This window comes from Papio anubis, chromosome 1 (assembly GCF_008728515.1).
Source record: "Papio anubis isolate 15944 chromosome 1, Panubis1.0, whole genome shotgun sequence".
NCBI lineage: Eukaryota > Metazoa > Chordata > Mammalia > Primates > Cercopithecidae > Papio > Papio anubis.
Genome location: NC_044976.1, coordinates 96,419,715 through 96,443,669, shown reverse-complemented (window position 1 = coordinate 96,443,669; position 23,955 = coordinate 96,419,715). Strand labels below are relative to the sequence as shown.

General features: G+C 34.5%; 1 protein-coding gene across 5 annotated transcripts in view; it reads left to right on the top strand.

Annotated features, from left to right (window-relative positions):
* The window catches only part of DPYD (dihydropyrimidine dehydrogenase), an 869,249-nt gene that overhangs the window by 179,964 nt on the left and 665,330 nt on the right, over positions 1-23,955 (top strand). For all 5 annotated transcript variants that reach the window (XM_031654381.1, XM_031654339.1, XM_031654360.1 and 2 more), the window contains one exon: positions 17,664-17,751. Coding sequence is in view for 3 of the 5 variants with exons in the window: in XM_031654339.1 (XP_031510199.1) it covers positions 17,664-17,751 (88 nt within the window). In the remaining 2 variants the exon portion in view is untranslated. The remainder of the gene's footprint in view (positions 1-17,663; positions 17,752-23,955) is intronic.

Genomic DNA, 23,955 nt, shown 5'->3' with positions numbered 1-23,955 from the left:
CCTCCCTGGACTCACCTCCTGCTTCAGTCACCAGGGCCTTCTTTCAAATCCTCCAAATGCTGGGCCTCCTGCCATCTCATGGTATTTGCACATCTCTTCTGCTTCTTCCACGTGTCTCCTCACCCTGGCTAACTCCTGCTTCTTCTTGACTTAGCAGGAAGACCTCCCTGATACCCTGATCTCACTGTGCTGTGCTCTCATGATTTAAACTTAGTCTACAATGCGGTGTTTGTTTGTTCACTTGTTTAATTCTAAGTTACAGAAAGAATCTGTCTCTGTTTTACTTGCCATCATTTTCCATTGACCTTGGACCTAACAGGTACTCAAACAATATTTATTGAATGAATGAATGTCCTCCTGAGACCTATCAGGATATTTGGGGATACAGTTAGCTTACAAATTAATTATATTATAGTTTGAAAAATGTGGGGATATGAATAAGGAAAAAATAACCTTTAGGAGGAGTGGGGGTGTGGTAGTTGAGGAAAGCTTCTCAACAGGAGATGACACCTAATGCTGTATCTTGAAGGATGCCCAGAAACCTGCCAGATAGGGAGTGGGAATGAGCAGTCACGTATTTTGTATTGCAGGAAAAGCAAGAGGAAAGGCAGGAAAATTGAAAGAATATAGCATATTTTACTGAAAATACTGCTTTTGTATTAGCATTACCAAAATCAATACTGTACTGTCGTCTTATATATAGAACTTTAACAACACCTCTTCAATAAAAAAGGATTTATGCACCCATGATGCTGGGAGAACAGATTAATATCTTCCTAGCTTGCAAAGCAATTTCCTCTCTGTGGGGTTGTTCTGAAAAGTTCACCTTAAAAAAATGCCAAGTAGGGAGCAGGTGAGAAATTTCACAGCTTAATGAAAAGGTGGCACATAAGAAAAATTTCTGTAATATTATTTTAAAATGTTTCTCTTCTTCTTTCTGTTTAATTAAAGCAGAAATTTTAGTGTTGTCTCATCATATGGAAGGCATTCATGTTTTGGAAAAATACCATTTTAGATGTGAGGAATAAAAGAGGCAAAACTCAAACTTCCATCAGAGATCTTCCTTTGACAAAGGGAAATTCATTGGCCTCCCTGCCTGCTCCCACAACCCTGGGCTTCAGTACTACTTTCTACTGTTGACATAAAAATTTATCTACACTACCGAAATACAGAATTTGTTACTGAAGCAGTCCCATCAAAACCTTTAATGAACTAAGGAAGAGGTCACTTGAAGATATAAGATAATAATGATTTTCAAGTCATTGTGTAATGTAACTCATCGTGCAAGTGTAGTATCTATGGAGATCAGTTTGTGTTTGGCTTTGTGGTATGGCTGCTGCTTTCATTATAATCCTAATGGATGCACGTGGCATTTACAATTTTATTCTTATAATCTCTTTGGTTACACAGTTTATTTTTATTCAACATGATACTACTTCCCTTCTGTGTTCCTCCGTGATTGGCTTGGAAGATTGAGATATTTTTCATCATGTTTTCTAGTTAACATTTATTGAGCAGCTACTATAAATATGATGTTGGTGCTTGTCATAATTATCTCATTTATTTTCACAGTAACTGATGTGGCAGTCACTGTTTTATAGTTTTCACCATAGCTCTATACTTCACAGTAGCTATTAAAAAACAGCGCTCATTTCCTACATTGTATTCTCCATTGTGCCTAGATTATAATACAAATGATTTACAACAGTGATTTACATTATTGAGCACTCATTAATGGCAGGAACTGTTCCAAATGTTCCACATGTATTATTTATTTAATCCTCCCTATAATGGTATAATGTCTAGACTATAATTAGCAATTTAGATGAGGAAACTGGGGCACAAAGGATTTAAATAACTTTCTCAAGATCACAAAGCTAATAATAGAGCTGGATTTAAATCCAGAATCCATTAAACCATACTGCCTTTTATGATATTGTGTTGTGGTGGGTACCAAATGTATGGTGTGTGGATAAAAGAAGAGAGATCACTTGAAAGAAGGGATGATTTGTTTACAGTGAGAGTGAATTAAATGTAGTTGGGTAGAAAGCTCTGTGAAGCAGATTCGTCATGCACTGTTACCAGCTTGTCTGAGTCTGGTGAGACAAAACATGCTTACATGCAACAAGTTGCATGAAGCAGGTTTATTACTTACAGATATACAGTGGAGAAAACAGGAGCCTAAGACTCATTATGAGCCAGTCCTCCAAGGTTTAGGAAAGGTGCCTAGGTGTGGATGATATCACTAATGGGGGCATCCCACTGGCATCACAGCTGAGGGACTCAGGGAAGCAGCCTGCCCTGGATTTTATACCCCAGGGTCATAGGACATATTGGGCTAATGTGTTGAAGGACTCTGTTTCTAGAGGAGACTAGAACAGAGCTTGATCTGTTCTAGTTTGCTCAGGATGCTGCATTTACAGCACATGCTATAGTTATTCTTGAGACCTACAGGCAGGAAAGAGGGGAGAACCGGGTTGGTGCAAGGCCATTCAGAGAACTGTCCTGCAACCTCTGTGCCACTTTCAGTAGGATAGTAACAAATGCTTTCAATTCCTCACATTCTGTGTCTTCTTAAAGCCATGTGTTATTTGGCCTGTCCACAAGACACACATACACTCTCTCTCTCTCTCATTCTTCCTGAAGAAACAAATAAATACCCCATTCTGTTAGTCAACAAATGAAAATTGAACGGTCATTGTGTCTTTAGCATGATGCTAGGCTTTGAAGATAGAGGAGTGAACAAATGAGTGTACCTCTAAACTTGGGTTTGTATTGAAGAAAAAGACACCCTGTATCTCTTATCTTTCTATTACCCCACCTCTATATAATCTGAGGATGAGCATTTATTGATCTGACTCACCACTGTGAGATTCTTGAGAGCGGAACCTATAACTTATTCATCCTGTTATCTCCAGCACCTAGCAAAATCTCAAGAAATTAGTTAAGTGCTCTATAGATATTTGTTGATTGAAGGAAAGAAGAAAACAAAGAATGAAGGAACAATGCAAATAACATGTTAAGATTCCGCAGAACGCAAACACATTTAAGTACTATTACCTTCGCTCAAATTCTTCATTCAGCTTTCTTAAATTAATGGAGCATGTGACATACTGTGACAGCATTGTCAGTGCTTTTATGCATTTCATTAGGAGCATAGTGGAGGGAATTTTCCATTTATACAAAACTATATATTATTTACCCTTAGCTTTTTTGTTTTCCTGTTTTTCGAGTTTAAATCATATTAAGCTGTAGGCAGCTAATTTTAATGATGTTATTCAAGATATTATTTCTGAACATTGTGTCCTTTAGCTTCTAGGCTAATTTTCTCAAAAAAATATTCTCTTAATGAATAGATCTTCATATTAGTTCACTTTCCAAGCAGTGCCATTGCCCGAAAACGTGGTCTACCTTAAGATATGAATTAAATTGAGAAAATTAAACATTTATATTCTTATCTGTTTTTCACCCATATTCATTACTTTCCAGAAATTTCCACATATTCTTTATGTGCAACATCAGCATTAATCCTTAGGCATTAAATGCCTAAGAACAAAAATCATGTCTTAAGCCATTTCATACAAAAGCTTGCATGAGGTTATAGTGGTCCACACAATAGTTTTAATGGGGACAGTTTTGTTCTGAGCTACTTTTTTGTCATGTTATATAATATTCCAGATGCTGGATAGGGACATAATTAGTTTAGAGTCATGGTTATACAGGTTGGATATATATTTTTATTTTATCTATTATATATGTATTTTTATTGTATCTATTGTGCCTCATATTTCTGATAGTTATACATGTTGTTTCTTTTTTTTTTGAGACGGAGTCTCACTCTGTCGCTCAGGCTGGAGTGCAGTGGCCAGATCTCAGCTCACTGCAAGCTCCGCCTCCCGGGTTTACACCATTCTCCTGCCTCAGCCTCCCGAATAGCTGGGACTACAGGCACCCGCCACCTCGCCCGGCTAGTTTTTTGTATTTTTTAGTAGAGACGGGGTTTCACCAGGTTAGCCAGGATGGTCTCGATCTCCTGACCTCGTGATCCACCCGTCTCGGCCTCCCAAAGTGCTGGGATTACAGGCTTGAGCCACCGCGCCCGGCCTATACATGTTGTTTCTAATTGCTTTTATTTTGTCTATTATTTCTACTGGAATGATTGGTCTTACTGATTTCTACAGGTAATTTACATACGAGAAAATGGTTTGTAAATAATTACATGATCTGCAAGTATTATTGCTGGATTCCTAGTAAATAAATGAGGAGTTTTTGTTTGCTTGTTTCTAAAATCAGTCATCTATAAAATACATAGTAATGACTATGATATACATGGTTTTAATGTGTTATTTCAGGAAACTTTCTCAAGTTCTCTGGGATTAGTGGTTATCATTATGAGAACTATTGCAGAAATGAAATGATGATCCTCACAGGCTGGTCTGTAGAGCAAGTCAAACCTGGATAGGAGTCCTGAATCTACCTTTCACAAACTATGAGACAAACCCTGATGTCACCATACTCTGTTCTGAGGAAGTGGCAGAACTAACCAGAATTATAGATTTTTAGGAGATCTTTCTTAACTACTTGATGATTACCAGGATCATACAAATAGGCAATAACATATTTCAAACCTAAATCAGAGGAGCAAATTTTGTGCCTTAATATCTTTTTCTTTAGAATGAGAATAACAACAGTATCTACCTCATCGGGTTTTTATAAAGATAGGAGTTAATATTTATATCTACCTCATTGAGTGATTATGAAAATTAAGTGAGTTAACATAAAACACATAGAACAATGCTAGTATATAGTAACCCCTTGCATAAATACCTACTAAATAAATTAAATATAATGTTTAAATTATAAAGGTTTGTTATTTGCATAAATTTGAAGAACAATTATTTATAAATAATTTTTACCAAACATTAACTGTACAAAAACTGGATTATTGCCAAAATTCTGACTTTTTCATCTGAATTCAAATTAATCTATTTCCAAGTAGACTAACCTCAAAGACAAAGGAACCCAACCATTTTCTCACTGGAGGAGGAAATAGAAGATAGACTAGAAAAGTGAATCAGCTGTTACAGTCCAATGTGATAATTGCTTTGATAAAGGAACCCACGGGGTGCTATGAGAGATCAGAATGGCTCCAAGCATGATAGCCAGGGGTTTCCACAGGAGACATCTGAGCTGAATTCTGATGGAAACTTGAAGTATGGCTCTTCAGGAAAGGGAAGAGCATGTGGAATGCACAGTTTGAAAATGACCTACACATGGAACTATGAGCAGAGTTCTAGCATCGGGCAGGTGTTGCAGCTCTAGCTGTGGAAATTCAATAGAAGCCGAGGCTCAGAGATGATATTGTACCAAGATTCTCCACTTAAGGAGAATATCATGATCAGATAGGGATTTTAAAAAGATCACCAGGATTGCATTAAAACTTTAGAAAAAAAATTGTGCTGAATAAATTATCCTTTCATTTGGCATAATCAACATAGATTTAGCTAAGTAAAATGAATGAATATTTAAATTTAAATTTAATTTAAATTTAGTGTGTGTGTGTGTGCGCGCGTGCGCGCGCATGTGTGTCTGTGAAGGTTTGCTTTTTATTTTTGTAAATGGGAGAGTGGCACCATTTTTATGCAATAAAACTACCAAATAAACTTGTATGGACGCCACACGTGAAACTCAACAGTTCTAAGAGGAATACAATTCATATACGGCCATTGCTTTCCAAATGTGCTATTTCAGCCTCTATAATAATGGCAATCACTGTTGCACTTTTAAAGAAAAAAACTACACACACACAAAAATCTTTTTTAGGTCAGGCACAGTGGCTCGCAGCTGTAATCCCAGCACTTTGGGAAGCTGAGGTGGGTGGACTGCCTGAGGTCAGGAGTTCGACACCAGCCTGGCCAACATGGTGAAAGTCTCTACTAAAAATACAAAAATTAGCCGGGTGTGATGGCACAGGCCTGTGATCTCAGCTACTTGGGAGTCTGAGGCATGATAATCGCTTGAACCCAGGAGGCAGAGGTTGCAGTGAGCTGAGGTGGCACGACTGCGCTCCAGTCAGGGCAACAGAGAGAGACTCTATCTAAAAAAAATCATTTTTAGAGACAGTGTTCTGTCACCGAGGCTGGAGTGCAGTGGTGCAATCATAGCTCACTGCAGCCTTGACCTTCTGGGCTCAAGCAATCTTCCTGCCTCAGTCTATAGAGTAGCTGTGCCTAAAGTAGAGACACCATACCTGGCTAATTTCTTTCATATTTTTTTTTTTTTTTTGTACAGGCAGGGTCTTTCTGTGTTGCCCAGGCTGATATGGAACCCTGACCTGAAGTAACTCTCCCAAAGCATTGAGGTTACAGGCGTGAGCCACTGTCCCCTTCTATATATATGTGTGTGTGTATGTGTGTCTGTGTATGCATATATGTTTGTATGTGTATATATATGTGTGTATATATATATATTGAAAGCCCTCTCCATGAAGTATGTGTCCAATATATTAAGTTATCATCTTCTAAGTAAGTTCTAGTAACTCCTCCCTTTTGCCATCACAGACTTAGAACACAGAACCTTTTAATAATTTTGAGTTGAATTATTTGTTATTCAGTTATACCTAGATGACTAATATGTGGAAACATTTATTTACTTCAAGATTCTATTATTGATGAATACTATCTTTTAATTTTAAGACCAAATTTTTTTTACTATTGTTTCAGCTTAATTAATGAGTGCCTCCAGAACTTGCATTTGCACTCAGTATTCTTTACATCCACCTCAGCCCTTTTTTATGGTAGATGTATGAGCCACCAAATACTCAGAAATATAGTTATCCTTTGGTATATGCTAGAGAATTTCCAGGACCCTTGCATATACCAAAATTTGCACATACTCAAGTTCCTCAGTTGGCCCTCCATATAGGCAAATTTTGTATTCCACAAATACTGCATTTTCAATCCTTGTTTGGTTGAAAAAAAAAGCCAATGTGTAAGTGAGCTCATGTAGTTCAAACCTGTGGTCAGTTGTATATCAATTATGGTCACCCTATTAAAACTCTTAAGTGAATTCTTTGTAAGGCTTTGGAGGGATTTTGAGAAAGGAATTTCATATATGAGAGTATCATTGGTTTGCTTTTGCCTGGTTAATTCATATGACCAGTGCAAAGAGTAAAAATTACTTAAGATAATGTGATTTTCGTCAACATCTGTGTCTTGTTTTTTAATAGTGTAAGTTATACTTACTTACTGCAAAAAATGCAAACAATACAGCATTGTGAAAAGTAAAATCTATCCCAAATCTTAGTCCACATGCCCTAAGGTAGGTTTATGTATTTGTCTACATGCTGTTTTTTTCATAACAAACATATTCCATACATCTAGGAATTGTATAGGAACCAATAACCTATTTTATTTATGGATTTAACAATGTGACTTTCACATCTTTTTTAAAAAGACTTTCACATCTTTTTTAAAATTTTTATTTTTCGTTGAGTTCTGGGGTACATGCACTGTAAATCTATATGTCAGATTACTATTACTAATATATTATTTCTGAAATTGTCTGCAAATATGTCATAAAATATAGAATTTTCTCAGTTTTGAAGTTTGATGAAAAGTTTACTTCTAGGGCATCTATGAAAAATATATATTAGTTTTTTAAACTTTTCTAAAGGGGCTTCATTGAAATTAAGATAAACATACAACAGGTGTTTCAAAAATTAAGAAGATAATTTGCATAGCATGTGAATATGCAACACAAAATTTTTTTTTTCTATGAAGTCTGGGTAATTATTTGATATAAAGCAAAGCATTTATAACACTAGTGGGGAAATGGTCCAGGTGAAATAAGATTACAGTGCAGTAGGAAAGCTGTAATAAAAACTGTTAGTACTGTCATCAAGGTCTGTGAAGGATCAAAAGTATATTAAGCATCATGTAATAGCTGTCTAGAATATGAAGGGAACCGTAGTGGTGGTGAGCAAGCAACAATATCTTAGTTTCCAAAAAATAATTACATATGGCTTGTTTTAGTTAAATTAAAAATAGTAACTATAAAATGATGGGATTATAAAAATTACTCTGAACCTTGGGCTTCTGAATATGGCTACATGTTAACTAAATGTGTAACTATTATCTATTATGGATATATGTGGTTGCATTTATGTAAACATATTCAAATTAATGTGGTATATAAGATATAGGTATTTCTCTATTAAAACTGTGAACTGAACTCTTTAAAACTCTTCTATTAAAACTCTTCTCTATTAAAACTCTTAACTGAATTCTTTGTAAGACTCTGGAAGGATTTTGAGAAACGAAATGCATATATGGGAGTATCATTGGTTTGCTTTTGCCTAGTTAATTCATATGACCAGTGCAAAGTGTAAAAATTGTTGGACTGAACACTTAAAGCATATGTATATGTTTGTCAGATGTGTACTCTGCTTATTGTACATAAATAATTGTAAAACATTTTTCTTTGACTCTTCACTAATTCCTTCCACATTAAAGAAGAGAAAGCACTATATAACTTTCAGAACTTACAGAAAGACAGACCATATTTGTACATGGATAGCCTACTTTGTCAGGGAAATTTGCTACCCTACCCTGGAACATAAATATTTTGTTGCCATATCATAAGATGACAACAATTAAAAAAGGAAGGGAGATAGGCTGTACAGAATAGCTAGGAGATAATGTGTGGAGCAGGAGTAAAGGAAAGCATCTTTTGTCACATATATCCTCATACTTACCAGTTGCATCCTTCAGATACTTTTCAAACCCATAATAAAGATCAGCCACATTTTTAGCTAGAATGTAGCCATTTTCAACAGTACAAGTTTCACAGTACATTGTGTTGTTCAACCTATCATTTTTAATTTAATTATTTTAGGAGAATATTTTTTACATCATACCATTACCATAGGGAAACAAAAGCCTCAACAGGAAAGGATTCCATATACAGTACAATGTAAATAATATTGGACCACTGATGAGATTGACATGTATTTTTGTTGTTTGATTTCCTGAAGTACAGTGACTGAGAAATGTTTCCTAAACACACATGAGCACCTATACATGTGCCATCTAGGATATACACTGAGAACCAAAGATGAATTATAGTCTTTCGTTTTATTTATTTATGTATTTATTTATTTAAGATAGAGTCTCGCTCTGTCACCCAGGGTGGAGTGCAGTGACGTGATCTCGGCTCATTGCAACCGCCGCCTCCCGGGTTCAAGCGGTTCTCTTGCCTCAGCCTCCTGAGTAGCTGAGATTACAGGTGTGTGACACCATGCCTGGCTAATTTTTTTTGTATTTTTAGTAGAGACGGGGTTTCACCGTGTTAGCCAGGATGGTATCAATCTCCTGACCTCGTAATCTTTGGAAAGGTCCACCATGACCTTTCCCAAAGTGCTGGGATTGTAGGCATGAGCCACCATGCCTGGCTGAATTATAGTCTTCGTCCTGGATGAAGCCATAATCTATCTTCATGGATTGTATTAGGCAATAGTTTCTTTTCCCTCTATTTTTTTCATTCATTCATTCATTTCACATTATTGAGTAGTGAAATGTGCATGATGTGGTGGCAGCGGCATAATCTATTTTAATGGATTGCCTTAGGCAATAGTTTATTTTCCCTATGTTTTTTCATTCATTCATTCATTCATTCATTCATTCATTCCACATTATTGAGCAGTTAAATGTACATGGTGTGCTGGCAGCGGCATGATCTATTTTAATGGATTGCATTAGGCAATAGTTTCTTTTCCCTGTATTTTTTTCATTCATTTGTTCATTCATTTCACATTTTTGAGCAGTTAAAATGTACATGGTGTGATGGCAGCTGCTGTGTAGAATAAAAAGAACCGTATAGCATTGATAACTTGGTCTCAGTTTTCATTTCTATTATACTAATCTCTACATGGTCAAATCCTACCTGTTCCTCAACTGTCAGCATAAGTTTCTCTGTCTAAGAAGTCTTCTGTGGTTCTCCTGAGAGGAAAATAACTTTTCCTTCTTCTGAAATCCTGTATGGAGAAAATGAAGACTTAAAGCATATGTATATGTTTGTCAGATGTCTGCTATGTTAAATGTACATAAATAATTATAAAACATTATACCTTGACTCTTCACTACCTCCTTCCACATTAAGGAAGATAAAGCAATATATAACTTTCAGAATATGTTGAAGATTATAGAGAATACCTGTTACTAAAGAAATGCATATAAGGGTATAATCTTTAAAAATTATTGCAACAATTTGATGTACAAGTTATCCCCATTTGCAAGTGAGAAAACTCATGCTCAGAGAGTTTAAGTCCTTTGCCCTAACATCTTAAAACCAGTAAAGTGAAGTCAACAATTAAATATGAGCAATCAAGCACCAGAGCTTGTACTCTTAACCTCAATGTTACGTTTTCTGAGTTAATACACTTAAAGGCTTTGGATGAGCAAGCACATTTGAGCACTTAATATTAGCATACATGAAAGTCTGGGTGAATGCACACGCTAAATACATATATGCTATGCATTATCTGACTGACTTATTTTAAATATAGACAGATTCTATAAAGCATCCTATCCTAGGTACATGGCTTATCGCTATTTTACTCATTACTACAAGACAGAGGAAACTTTGATCTTGAATCATGCCATCTTCCTCAATCCCTTTAAGTACATACTCTCAGTACCCACCATCTTTAAGGTGAATAAAGAATGGCTTCCTAGGAGAGGGTTGCCAACAAGCCCGTCCCTCCAGGACATAAAGCAAAGCTTTTATCTATGGTATTCTCTGGTTTTCTTGATTAAAGTGTACCTCACTTGTAGCTGCAGGTGACAGGGATCAAATTATATCAGCTATTTTAGTGCTCAGATATCTACTGGGCAGAAAAACATTTAATGAATGCTTTTACATATTTTTTCCTGTATTCATTGACTTTACTGTTACTGTTTCTGTATTATTGATATATAAAAACTGGTGAATAGCTAATATTTAATTACTTCTAATAGTTTAATAACTTATTTTTGTTCAATTTTAACAATTCAGTTTATAAACCACGATCTTATGCTCCATAAATAACTTTCTACCAGGGAGTAGTCAGAATTGGGACACTTTTCCTTCATGTTGCAACCTACAGTAATTTCATTCAATCCCATAATTTTCAGCATAATTGTCAGTACATTCATTTAGGAACAAGAAAACCCAAAACAAAGAAACAAAAAAGTTTTCTTTTGGCCTTTTGGTCATTGTTGTTCAGTGTTACTATTTAAATCTTTTCATTTATATAGCGTTTATATTTCCAATAAGTGAGAGCCCCAGTAGATTCAGAAAGTGTTAAGTACTGATGCTACTTTCTTTATATGGGCTCTGTTCTGTTTTCATTCCTGGTTATAACTGTCTGTACCTGTATTCATGATGTGTGTATTTTCTCCCAGTGACTCCTTTGCGGTTATTAATGTATACCATTTCCATCACATCTTTCTTGTTCCACCACTGTATGCCAAAAGCCTATTTTTGAATCTTTTTCTTCTTTGTCCAGATCTCTTTCAAGGTAAGAAAGCAAAACAAATACGTTTAAGAGCAACAGTCTTTAACAATCATAAAGATATCTTTTTCCTGTATAGTAAAACAGGGCAATCTTTGTTTAAAATTTTATAAAAGGTGATATGTACTAAGTTTTTATGAAGATATTTTATTTGCTTGTAAGACAGCATGAAGGACTTGATTGAGGTTGTGGTTTCTTATGCTATTGAGGATTTTTGTGGCATATTTAAGTTTTTAATAAGGATATGCTAATCAAAGTATATTTTCAGCACAAATGGCTAAATCACAGTTGCTTAAAATTGCAATAAAACTAGCTTCCTAATAATCGCACATGAATTAGAAGAAAATAAATGTTACAGACTAGAACAGACAATGGATTGAGTTAGAAAAGCTTGCCATAAACTCTGAGGAAGATTTAGGATAAGTCACTTTCCTTCTCTGAGTCATAGTGCCTCAATGACTACTAAGGTTGGGTAAGCCTTCAAAACTGCGTGATACTGTAAAACCCAACCTTTTCATCTGGACTTGAGAAACCTCTTGAGGAGACAGTCAAGACTACCTTTTACTTTTTTTTCCCTAAACTAAAATTGGACTCCAGGAGAGATAATACTGTAGTCTTTTTCTAGCTGTGACTTCTTAACTGCTTTTTTCTCAGTCTTCAAATTACTCTGGCAAGGAAGCACTGATGTCATCAAGAGATGGGGTCAGTAGAATACCACCTTTTAAAATTCTAACCTGTTTTTATACATAGATGGGATAGTCCTGGGTGTAAGATACTAAATGTGTTTTAGTCGTTTCCTCCACTGCCTTGGCCACTGGTCTTTTGTGCTTGTGGGAGATGACTGGAGCCTCATCTATGAGGTAGAGATAGAAGTATCTTATAAATTTTTAGGAATCTGTTATGGATGAAGATAAATAAAGAGTATAGAATTTAATGTAAGTACCTTCATTTAATTCAAAATATGCAAAAAAGTATAAACTATACATTTTAAAGCTTTTATATGGTAAAACCAATAATCCCCTGACATAGACTTCAGAAAATACTTGTAGGAAAGTTCTCAACTATGTTTTATTTCCAGCTTCCTGATTATTATCATCCAGTAAATAATTTTGAGCATCAGTTGTGTGAATTGTGTTCTGTTCTAAATTTGCTTCTCTTGAATCGTTTTGAAGCACCCATGTGCAGAAGGAAATTTCTAGTAGATAAATAGCTATTTAAAATTATGTTTGGTATTAACTTATACACGTAAATAAATATTAAAAGCCTCAAAACACGAACATCATAGGTGTGGTTAAAAGGCGGAATGCTGCACAGCATTAAAAATTCAGTTATTTTTATTGATGTTATCATAGATTCCAGCTCAGTATAATAAAGGCTGGGGCAAGATGCATATTTAAGAATATTCAAAGTTAGTTCCAGATAGCCTTAAGCTATTAAGAACCTGTGGTGTAATCAGAGAAGCAGAGTCAGAAGTACATAGGAAGGGCTGTTAATGGATTATTAAGAGAAGCACAGAGGTATAAATAGACAGATAATTATTGGAAGCTGAGGATGGCTTTTGGCTGTTTTGACTGCTTAATGGATCAGAACGTGGAGTTAGTCCCATCATGTTTTAAAGATATCAGCCATCTTTCTTGTCTCTTTTTATTATGGTAGGGTCTGGAAGCAAAGGATAGAAGTTGTGGAACTCATACATGTATGACACTTCCAACTTCGATTTCTTTATTCACATTTCTTTTCAACTTGATAGTTGATTCTGCCCGGTTTTCAGTAGACATACTGCACCATTGGGGAAGATACTAAACTATATATTTTCCTACACTGGTGCTTATAGGGTAGGGAAACAAAGTTTTAAATCCATCTGATACATCTAAATTAGGTAGACTTTCCAAATGATTATATTGAACATTAAATATCTAAGGAAATGCAATATTAATATTAGGAAAATATTTTAATTTTTAATGTAAATACTTTCTTGCTTAATGCCATTATATATAGATTAATGTATATTTACATAGCCTGATGAAACAGTGCTGATTCAATTAAACCAAACTCTAGCAAAGCTAAGACAATGCAGTGGGAGTTTTAAGGGTTTCAGATAGATTTGTGTGTATGTGCTTTATCATTACTATTATTTTTTAACTGAGAAAGAAATTAATTCAGATATTTAAACTCATGAGTAGAAAACTCTTTAACAAGCATAGGTTACAATCCCAAATGCTGTGGATGGTTACCAATAAAAGAAGCAGGCATCTGTTCTCAGATGTGTGAAGAATGAAATGCCGCTTGTTTCATTACTCACTATAATATTTTTGGTGTCATACTATGGAGTCAAACTGTCTAGCCTCACTGATATTTGGAAAGAGGAATCATATTTCTCTTTCTCTAGAGAAATATCATGGATAAATATATCTTTAATAGTTTTTGGCCTTTAAGTAACAGTACTTAAGTTTTCGTACATTTTTTATGGTCATGTCGAATCATGAAAGATTAACATTGATAAAGTATTCTATATTTTGCTCTTAGTGAAATTCATTGTTACGCTTTGTATTAAATACGAAAATTTAAAAAATGTATGACTAGTGAAAACTCTAAGTTGTTTCCTTGTAGTTTAAAAAAATCGAATACACTTCTTTAACTTTATAACAACTATTTGGGGAAAAAGTATGACATAATTGTTTATCTGAATTAATTTTTGCTGCTTATGCATTTAAAAATAAACAGCACTATAAGAGAGTAACTTTGAAAGGTAAAAGGGGAATTAAATGACTAAAGATGAAAACAAGTGTAATTTGAATTTTACTTTTAAGGAGAAATTTATGTGGAACTGTGGTTTACAATAATTGTTGACATATTCCCCTAAGTACTGTGTCTGTGATTTTTCATGGTATCAATTATTTAAAGCAATTTAGGTAATAACATTCTGACATGCATTTCTGGTATTTTATTTACACCATTTGCCTATATCATTGTAATGCAGTACCTTTCTGATTTGGTACAGTAAATGCACTCTGTAATATCTATTATGGCATGGTCAAAGGATAATTTATTGTCAAATAGAAAAATAGGTCAACACTAATGTCACTTGATGATCAACCCCCACCCCTCAAAGTTTAATAAAACATCTCACCAGTATGCATTCCAGTGCAGTGGTTGATATTTTATTAGGACTACCTGGCTATAGCAGTAGTGTAATTACTGAGCTGTCAGAGTGATAAGTGGGATTAATGGCAGCCTGATGCACTTTAGTCTGCAGAGCGCTTAGAGAATTGCAAGATGGTATTATTATCAGAGTCTGCCCATTCTGGCATATTCATGACACCAAAGGAAAAAAGAATGCTACAATTCAGGTTTGCGTGGCCCTGCCTCATTAACATCTGACATTTTCAACAGCTGTTATTTGTGAACTAGCTCAATAATAAAAGGAGAATTATTTGGTAAAGAGGCTTAATAACCACAACTAAAAATCCTTACATTGTCAATGCTGTTAAGTGAATCTGTTTATGTTGAATATAAGATTTCTCTGGAAGAACAGAAAAATACACTGCACATTAATTTCGTTCACTTGTACCTGCTGACATTGTAACTTTATTTTTTAATTGTGTTATTTTTCAAGCTGGGTGTTAGAAAAAAGAAAAGCAGGAAACTTGTGACTTCATAGGGATAACCAGAATTCATATGATGTGCCATATATATATATATATATGTGTGTGTGTGTGTGCGCGCGCGTACTCCTGTGTAATGGCAGATATTTTTACAACTGTTGAAAAGACATTTTTTCAATAAGATATTTAAGTTGGCTTATTATTTCTTTTTAGCTATTTTATATTGCAGCGTAAAAGAAAATCCTTTCAAACCACTATTAATGCTCAGTATATTTATCCACATGACAGTTACACATATAAATATCACCTCATTTTAACATCAAGGACCAAATAGGCCATACATTATGGAGATTTTTATATTGTTTGCAATGTATGCTGCAGATTATACTTTGAAGAAATTATTTTGAACTCAACCATAGTGTTTCAGGGAAAAAACGTTAAGTATGAGCAGACAGGAATTCAACTAAATGATAGATGTGAATCTAACAATGGCATTTACAGAAATGATAGGGGAGAGGTTTAATGACTACATTTCAGAGAGGACAATTGATTATGAAAAGCCTTTGGTACTCATTGTGTAAAATTTAATTTAGAGAGAAGGCTAAGGGCACAAACCAGAGAAAAGAGATCAGATTTAAAAACAAGATATTAATTAGGTACTGAGAAATTGGTTCAGACAATGAAGAGGGCTCTCTTGCTCACAAAAGAATGACAAGGAGACTGGTATTGTTTTCATGAAGGAAATGAACCAAGGTCTTTACACATGGAAGTGTATAGAAAATGAGCTACCTAGTCACCTTTGTCACTGAGCAATGTAGGATTCATTCTTAGTGAAATTCTTGGAGAATGTTGTTTTTCGGACACATGTGGCAGTAGTATATTTTCCTTAGTTGTCTATCTCCACACTCATTTCTTTCTACTCCCACTCTCACTTTATACTAAACCAAATTCATTAGTTTACCTACCCTGTCACGTTCTTTTCTTTCCAGGCACTGGTGCATACTTTTTCTATTCTTGGTTAATTATCCTGAATGACCCTGCACTCAGAATCCCACTGTCGTTTGCTTTCCTAATGTCCACTCATTCTTCAAGCTTCTATTTCAGTATTATTCCTCCCAAGAAGCGTGTCCTATCTCCCTCCAGGACTACTGTCTTTCATCTGTGTTCCCTTAGCATGCTGTATTTCACCCAAATTCTCATTGACCACATTGAACAATGTGTGACTTTTTCTGTGTCTGTACTTCATTCAAACTGAATGTTCTGTGATATCAGGACCATGGTGATCTTTTCCCAACACTTTTATATTCTCATGTCCCAGGTTCTGCTATGTAATGGAGGCTTATTAAATATGTATTAAATGAATGAATAAATGAAGAAAAACACATACAAGTTAATGTGCAAATAAAGGATGAGTCTGGCCATTGGCTTTAGTTGTCCTGAATGAATAATTATAGAATGTGGTTCTAACAATGTGGTTCCAACTGTGAACACTAGAATCACTTCAGAGGCCCTTTTCAAAATGCAGATTCCCAGGCCAGTCACTTGGACTCAGGAGGGGCTCCTCTGTGAAGTCTGTGCCATTTATCAAGCTTCCCAGGTGGTTCTTAGGTGCAACAAAGTTGAAATGTAATCTCTGACCAGTTCCCCAGGAAGGACAGTCTGAGATGAGATTAATATGCAGGAAGTTTATATGCAGGTTAACATCTGTAGAAGAGTGAAGGAAGTGGGGTTGAGCAAATAGTCACAATAAATGCTTCAGTGGCTCCTTGCAGACTAGTTCCCCAAATATGGGAATGGGTAGCGATCCTGTAACCCCACTCACTGGCCTTGAATTGGATGTGTGCTGCTACTGGAAAGGAGGCTGACCTTGTTGGAGCCCATTCTCTTCAGCAGCAGAGGGAAGGCAGTTGTGGGAATAGAGCTTTGGTCCTGAAGGGGGTGGATCTGGGCTATGCTTTGAAGCATCTATTTCAGAACTCACTTGTCATGTGAATGGGATGGAGGCTGAAAGACTTCAGAAGATTGGAAAGAGAGAGAGGTAGAGAGGGAATCTGGAAGGAGGGAAGTGTGGAAGAAAGGATATTTCAAGTGGTAAAATAAGACTTTACCTTTGATCTTTGCATTTGTATAATAATTTTGGTCTAAAAGAATTACAAACCTTATCATAAAAAACTGCGTGCAAGTATTGTCAGCATAGTGAAGGATCAAACAAAACTGATAGAGTGAGGGAATAGTATGTCCTAAATAAGTATGATTCTCTTAAAATCAAGAAGGAACTCTGAGAGGAGGGGCAGTTACTAGCCAGCATGATTCTCATTTATGCATCCCAGGAGGGGTGCCAAGGGTGAAACACAGAAACTTTGTATTTATTGCTTAAAAATGTTTGTACCTAAAAATGATACAATTTTATTTATACTTACTAGACACACACTCTGAATGAGTATAAGGTAGAAAATATATAGATTATCTCACTTGTAGTTTCTTAACATAGTTATTTTATTTCCTAGATGCCTGAAATGTGCAGATGCCCCCTGTCAGAAGAGCTGTCCAACTAATCTTGATATTAAATCATTCATCACAAGTATTGCAAACAAGGTAAATTCAGATTTAACTCCGCAAATGAAAATAATAACAGTATTTGATCTTGTTCTCTATTATTATCTGTGGGTACAACATACAGCTTGTCTTAGCAAATCCAGTTAAAGCATTAAATATGACTTCTATAGGCATTTAAAAATGTGGCACATTTATTAATTAAGCACTTCCAAGTTGTGATTTATCATGAAAATCCATGTTCATTGTTTTCTGTTTTGAAAATTAGTTTGTGTTAAAATGAATTGATTTTTAAAATTCAGGACCCTGAATAGATTCACTTTAGTTTATGCTTGCTAAATACTCATAGACAGGAACTGTCATTGATCATCAAAACACATGATTTGTGAAACATCTATGAAAGTATGCTTTGATAGTAAGTCTAGCACACAGATATATCAAGGGAATAGACTTTATCTATAAAATTCAGTTAATTTGTTTAAGATTTGAAATAATTCATAATGACTCGTAGAGTTGTAGCAAAAAAAAAAAATACAACAAAAATTAGAAAAAAAAATGGCTTATATGGGTTTGAGAAGAACAAAAGGAATTTTGATCTTTAATTTTTTAAAAACTCAATGTAAGTCTAAGTCCAGTTTTCATTCACGAAGTGAATGGTTGATTGATTGAATAATTAATAGTACCTATTGTTTTTGTGAAGAGGGCATTGTGCGCTCTTGCCCAAGTGTCTAATCCTTTAAGGATGAACAAAGGCTGAAGAAAGTCTCCGATAAAGATACAGAGAAACCTTTCACAACGTTTAACACTAATTTTCTAAAATGCTGTAAAGATACCTTAACTCCTTACTCCTTCAACAGCCAGGTACCTTTTTACATATAAAGATTTGTTCTTAATATTTCAAGTACTTAAAATAGTTAATTTAGGAGAAAAGTGATAAATACTTTTATATCAATTTAGGGTTTTGAAAGAATTTAAAAATTATTCCTGCATGGTCAGATTTAAATCTGAATTGTCAGATTTGTTAGGATTTGAAGTCTGGTTTGAGCTTTTAGATAAACCACTTATTGTGAAACTGGGGAAAATTACCTCCTTACTTTCACTTATGAAGGGAAAGGTAGCATCTAACTTACAGAGTTGCAGTATAAACTGAATAATATTTTCATATGAAAATGTCTAATATAGTGGTTACTCAACAATTTTTATGTGGAATTATTAGTTTCCCTAGTCATTCAATATGGTAAATACTATAGAAGTGATTGCTGTTTTTGAAATAAATTGCTACTTATAAAATCATATTTTTAATAAAGATCTCATCAGAAAAGGAGTGTCCAAAGTTTGAAGTCTAAAGTATTTTCGCTAAACATATATCTAAGTTCCCACTCTTCATATCAAGCATGAGGAAATATGAGAATTATGACGGCCTATCTTAGAAGATCCATGCTTCCCGAGGTTTTTCGTAGATATTTCAGAATCAGTAGTTATTTTGAGTACACACTTCATTTATTCAGGGTCTACACAATATGTAGAAAAAAAGACAAAAGGGATTCTTAGAGAAGTTTATAAAATGTCTAAGCAAGATCACAGTCATCTCTATTTTTGGAAATCCACTTTCTGTTTCATTAATTTGTTCATATTCTTTACCTAATGGTACATTGTGCTTAGATATCTATTTAAAATATTTTTATATGAATATGAGATATTTGAAGATGATTAATTGAGAAGATAATATGTTGTTAAACATTAGAAAAAAAACTCTCGTAATTTTTTGTTGGAGAATCACTGTAGCAATTATAAAAGGTCAAAAATTGTTGTTCTTTAAAGCCTGTAGCTTTTTAGATATTTACCAGCTGTGTACAATGTAGTCTGTCCCACATTGCTTTGCCAGTGGACCTCAACACAGGAGGGGGTTCTTTCCAGGTTGAGAGAGTAATTGAATCACCAGACTCAATGAGCCTTGCGCCTCTTTGAGAAAAGGATGTCACTTGTTTTGTATTGTGTTAGGCTTCTGAGATTCAGTGGAGTTTAGGCCAATACTTCCATTCTTCATTTTCTTGCAAACTGGATTACAGCTCTAGTTTTGAAAGGTACACTCAATGCTATTGTCCCCCCTCAGTCAGTTTTTCTCTGTTTGGTTTGTGCAGGCTGTTGTTTGCAATTGTATCTCTCAATTGGAAGTACACATTTCAGATTCATCAAACTGTGAATACTGGGTTATATTTCTTGATAGATTTTCTTTTAAAAAACACTACTTTATATGAGAATGCATGCGATCAGTCTATAATATAGTGAAATAAATGGCTGTTTTAAACAGTATTCCTTGATTTCGGGATCCTTTATTTAAAACAATAGCGATATGTTCTCTTTAAAACTTTTACATCAAATTGTAAGCCATCGATTTTCCATGATTTTGCATGTGTTTATAAAATCTGTATACTCAGATTCGTGTGGCTTTTGTGTATAGATAAATAAATGTATAATATATGTTACAGAAAAGCTGACTAAATGACACGATGTAAAAGAAAAGTTTTTTATTTGTGATAGATCCTTATTAAAAGTAACTGGAAGTTAAAGGAATAACAAAATCGAAGTAGCAGAAATTATTGATAATAATGTTTGCATTTATAAGAAAGTTACCTTGATATGTTTGTGTTTGTATGTGTGTATGTATGTATGTATGTATGCTCGAGAGGGCTCTATATTGTATATATATTGTACACACACACACACATACACACACATATATTACAGCTATTACAAAGCAGAAAAGCAGAAATGTAAGCAGAAATGTAACCCATAGATTTGGTGCTTCTGCTTTCCAGCTTGCCTTTTAGTTTCAATGGCTGAATGGTTTATACTCTTATCAAACAAAGTATTTATCATTACCAGAATAATTTTCTAAAGCTTTGCTGAAATTGTGACTTCCTTGCTCAGTAACTGTAGTTGCTCCCCAGTGCCTAGAAGCTAATGTCCAAATACATAATCTACTATGTAAGTTGATTGAGTTTTCTCCTATTATATTAAAGAAGTAAGTAGAAGAAAAAAAATGTTAGAAAGTTCATAATTTATCACCCAGTAATTTTTAAAAATGTAAAGATTTAGTTATATGCAACAAAAAGTGGTGATAAGATTTCTGGTTTCCCTTGGTACACGAGGTCAGTTCCTTCATCTTTATTGTTGGATAATAAGTATTTACCCCTCTATCCATTTCAAGAGTATTGACTTATCTATCTGCCATAAGATGGTGCTCAAGAGAACAAAGCTTTAAAACAAAACAAAAGAAAACCTCTATCTCCTTTGACCAGCATGTCTCCAAAGTTACAGAATTACACTTAGGAGGAATATTTTAGAAAATGTCCATAATAGACAAATATATAGAAACAGAAAATAGATAAGTGATTTCCTGGGACTTGGTTTGGAGATTTGGGCAAAAATAGGTGAGGAGTATTTATAAAAGTGGATAATGACTACCAGTGGTGATGGAGTATCTGTTTTGAGTGATCAAAAATCAGTGTTCTAAATTAATTGGTATACATATGATATGTGAATTATATCTTAATGAAGCTCTACATGCACACACATGCACACACACCCACCCACCTCTATCTCTGTTACATTCTTAGAAGGTACACAGGCTATAATCCTTCAGAGTTGCAGAGTTGAGTGTGCCATGTGATTTAAATAAGTAATTCTGAACTCATGTGCCAGTTTTCATTACAGATGACCTGCCAATTTTGGCGTATGTATTATGGGTTGGTTTGTGTCATTTAGAATATCAGTGTGAGTGGGTTTTGTGTCATAGAATAATTCTAAATGTGAATAATTTAATTCTAAATAATTCTAAATGTGAATAAATCACATTTTTGTCCATTTTTTCAATGTCGCAATTTCCATGTGGAAGCAGTTCTACTTGGAATAAATAAAATTTTATTCAGAAAGGGTTTTTTGTTGTTATTGCCAGACTATCTTAATTTTTGTTTCTGAACTATTTTTATTTCCATTTTTTTACTTTTGAAAAGTTTTTTCACTAACTGTAGAATTCAGGCTTGGCAATGATTATTATTATTTTTTCACCTCATAGAACTTACCATTTTGGGGCCTTTTATCAAACAATGCTACTATTGAAAAATGAATGGAAGTCTAATTACTGTTCATTTGAGGTTAATATGCCTTTGATGTGCTGTTTTAAAGATCTTTTAGTTTTTGATGTTCAACAATTTTATCATGATTTATCTAAGTCCATATTTCTTTTTACTTGTCCGACTTATTTTTCTTTGGAATTATTGAAACTGGATTGATTTCTTTCATCATTTTGGGAAATAACTCACTGTCTCTCTTTCTTTATGAAGCTCTTATTAGATACTTGTTAAATCTTTTTACTTTGTTCTCAAGGACTCTTATGTTTCATACATTTGTCTTTTTATTTATAATGTGGGGGTTTCATTATAGATAATTTCCTTCAATTCTACTTGGAAGTTTACTAATAATTTCTTCACCAGTTTCAAATGTGCTGTTAAAATGGTCCATTGAGTTTTGAGCTACAATTATATCTTTCATTTCTGAGAGTTTTTTGGTGCTTTTTTTTTTTTTTTCTAATCTGCCAGCTTTTTATTAATCTTTTTGAGCCTTTTATTATTTTTTTATTTTAATTTTTTTTTGGAGACAGAGTCTTGCTCTCTCGCCCAGACTGGATGGAGTGCAGTGGTGCGATCTCCGCTCACTGCAAACTCTGCCTCCCGGGTTCACTCCATTCTTCTGCCTCAGCCTCCCAAGTAGCTGGGACCACTGGCGCCCACCACCACGCCATGCCTGGCTAATTTTTTTTTTTTTTTTTTGTATTTTTATTAGAGACGGGGTTTCACTGTGTTAGCCAGGATGGTCTCGATCTCCTCACCTCGTGATCCTCCCGCCTTGGCCTCCCAAAGTGCTGGGATTACATGCCTGAGCCACCGTGCCTGGCCGCCTTTTATTTCTTAAAACTTAAAATACTCATTTTCATATTGTCAGTTTTACTATTCAAAGTCTCTGTGAGTCTGATGATACTGTCTATGCTATCTGTTGCCTCCACTGAGTGCTTTGTGTTGCCTAAAGTTCATTGAATTATTATTATTATTATTTCTTACTCTGCTCATTTGTGTTGATGCCTTATTGGAGGAAATTCTCTGAGAACCGTGAAGAATACATGTTTCTTTACAAGGGATTTATATTTGCTTCCCTCAGGCAGTGGCTTTACCGCCAGTCCTCTGGGACCACCTTAAACTAAATTCCACACTTGATGTTTTTTTTTCAAGTCACCAAGATTGTGTGAATAAGGCCAAAAATAAAAATTATAAATTTAATTTGCTGAGGACATTATTTTCCCTCTTTTTCTTGTGTACCCAAGTTTAAGACTGAAAAGTTTCTGTGCAATTCCTGGTGGGACCTAGGTAGGATTAATTTTAATTTCTCTTTCTGGTGATGTGGACTTATGCAATCCTAGCTTTATTATTGAGTCTTATGTTAGACTCAGACTTTAGGTGGACCTTGGATTTTTTTTTAAAAAACGTATGTTCTCAGAGACCCTTAAAACAGAAGCGTTTGTTTACATGGTTTGGCAAATGCCTTTAAGATGATTCCCATTGATTTCTCTGGTCTACTTACTGCCTTGTTATTTTCAGTCCTTGGACATGCCTATTCATGGGTACATTTAAGATGACTTAAAAGCTCTTTTCCTATAATTTTAATTTCTAATTAGAAGAGTCATAGCAGATAACTAGTTCTGAATATGCCCTGGAAAGGAGCAATAGATATTTAAGAATGAGTGGATAGTCTAGATCGATAAAAATCCAGAGGTTTTGTAGGAAAATATAGGAATAGTAATTGGGGAGATATATGGAAGAAAGAAACTTTAAAAAATAAGACAAAAATATGTATTATATCAGATACTGATACTATAAAGCTACTGTAATCAAAACAATGTAGTATTGGTGCAGGAATATACATTTCTCAAACAGATGAGAATCTATAAATATAACCAAGTAAATATGAGTATGTAATATATAATAAGGAAGATATTTCAATTCAGTGGAAAATGAATGACTTCCTCAATAAGTAGTTCTGGAATAATTTTGACTTTACTTTTACAATCGTTCATAGGTTATCTCCTAGAATACTTTTCAGGTGGACTAACCTTCTACATATTAAAAATACGTATTTAAGTATAATTTAAATTACATTCAGCTATAAAGTATAGGAGAGCAAATTTGACTA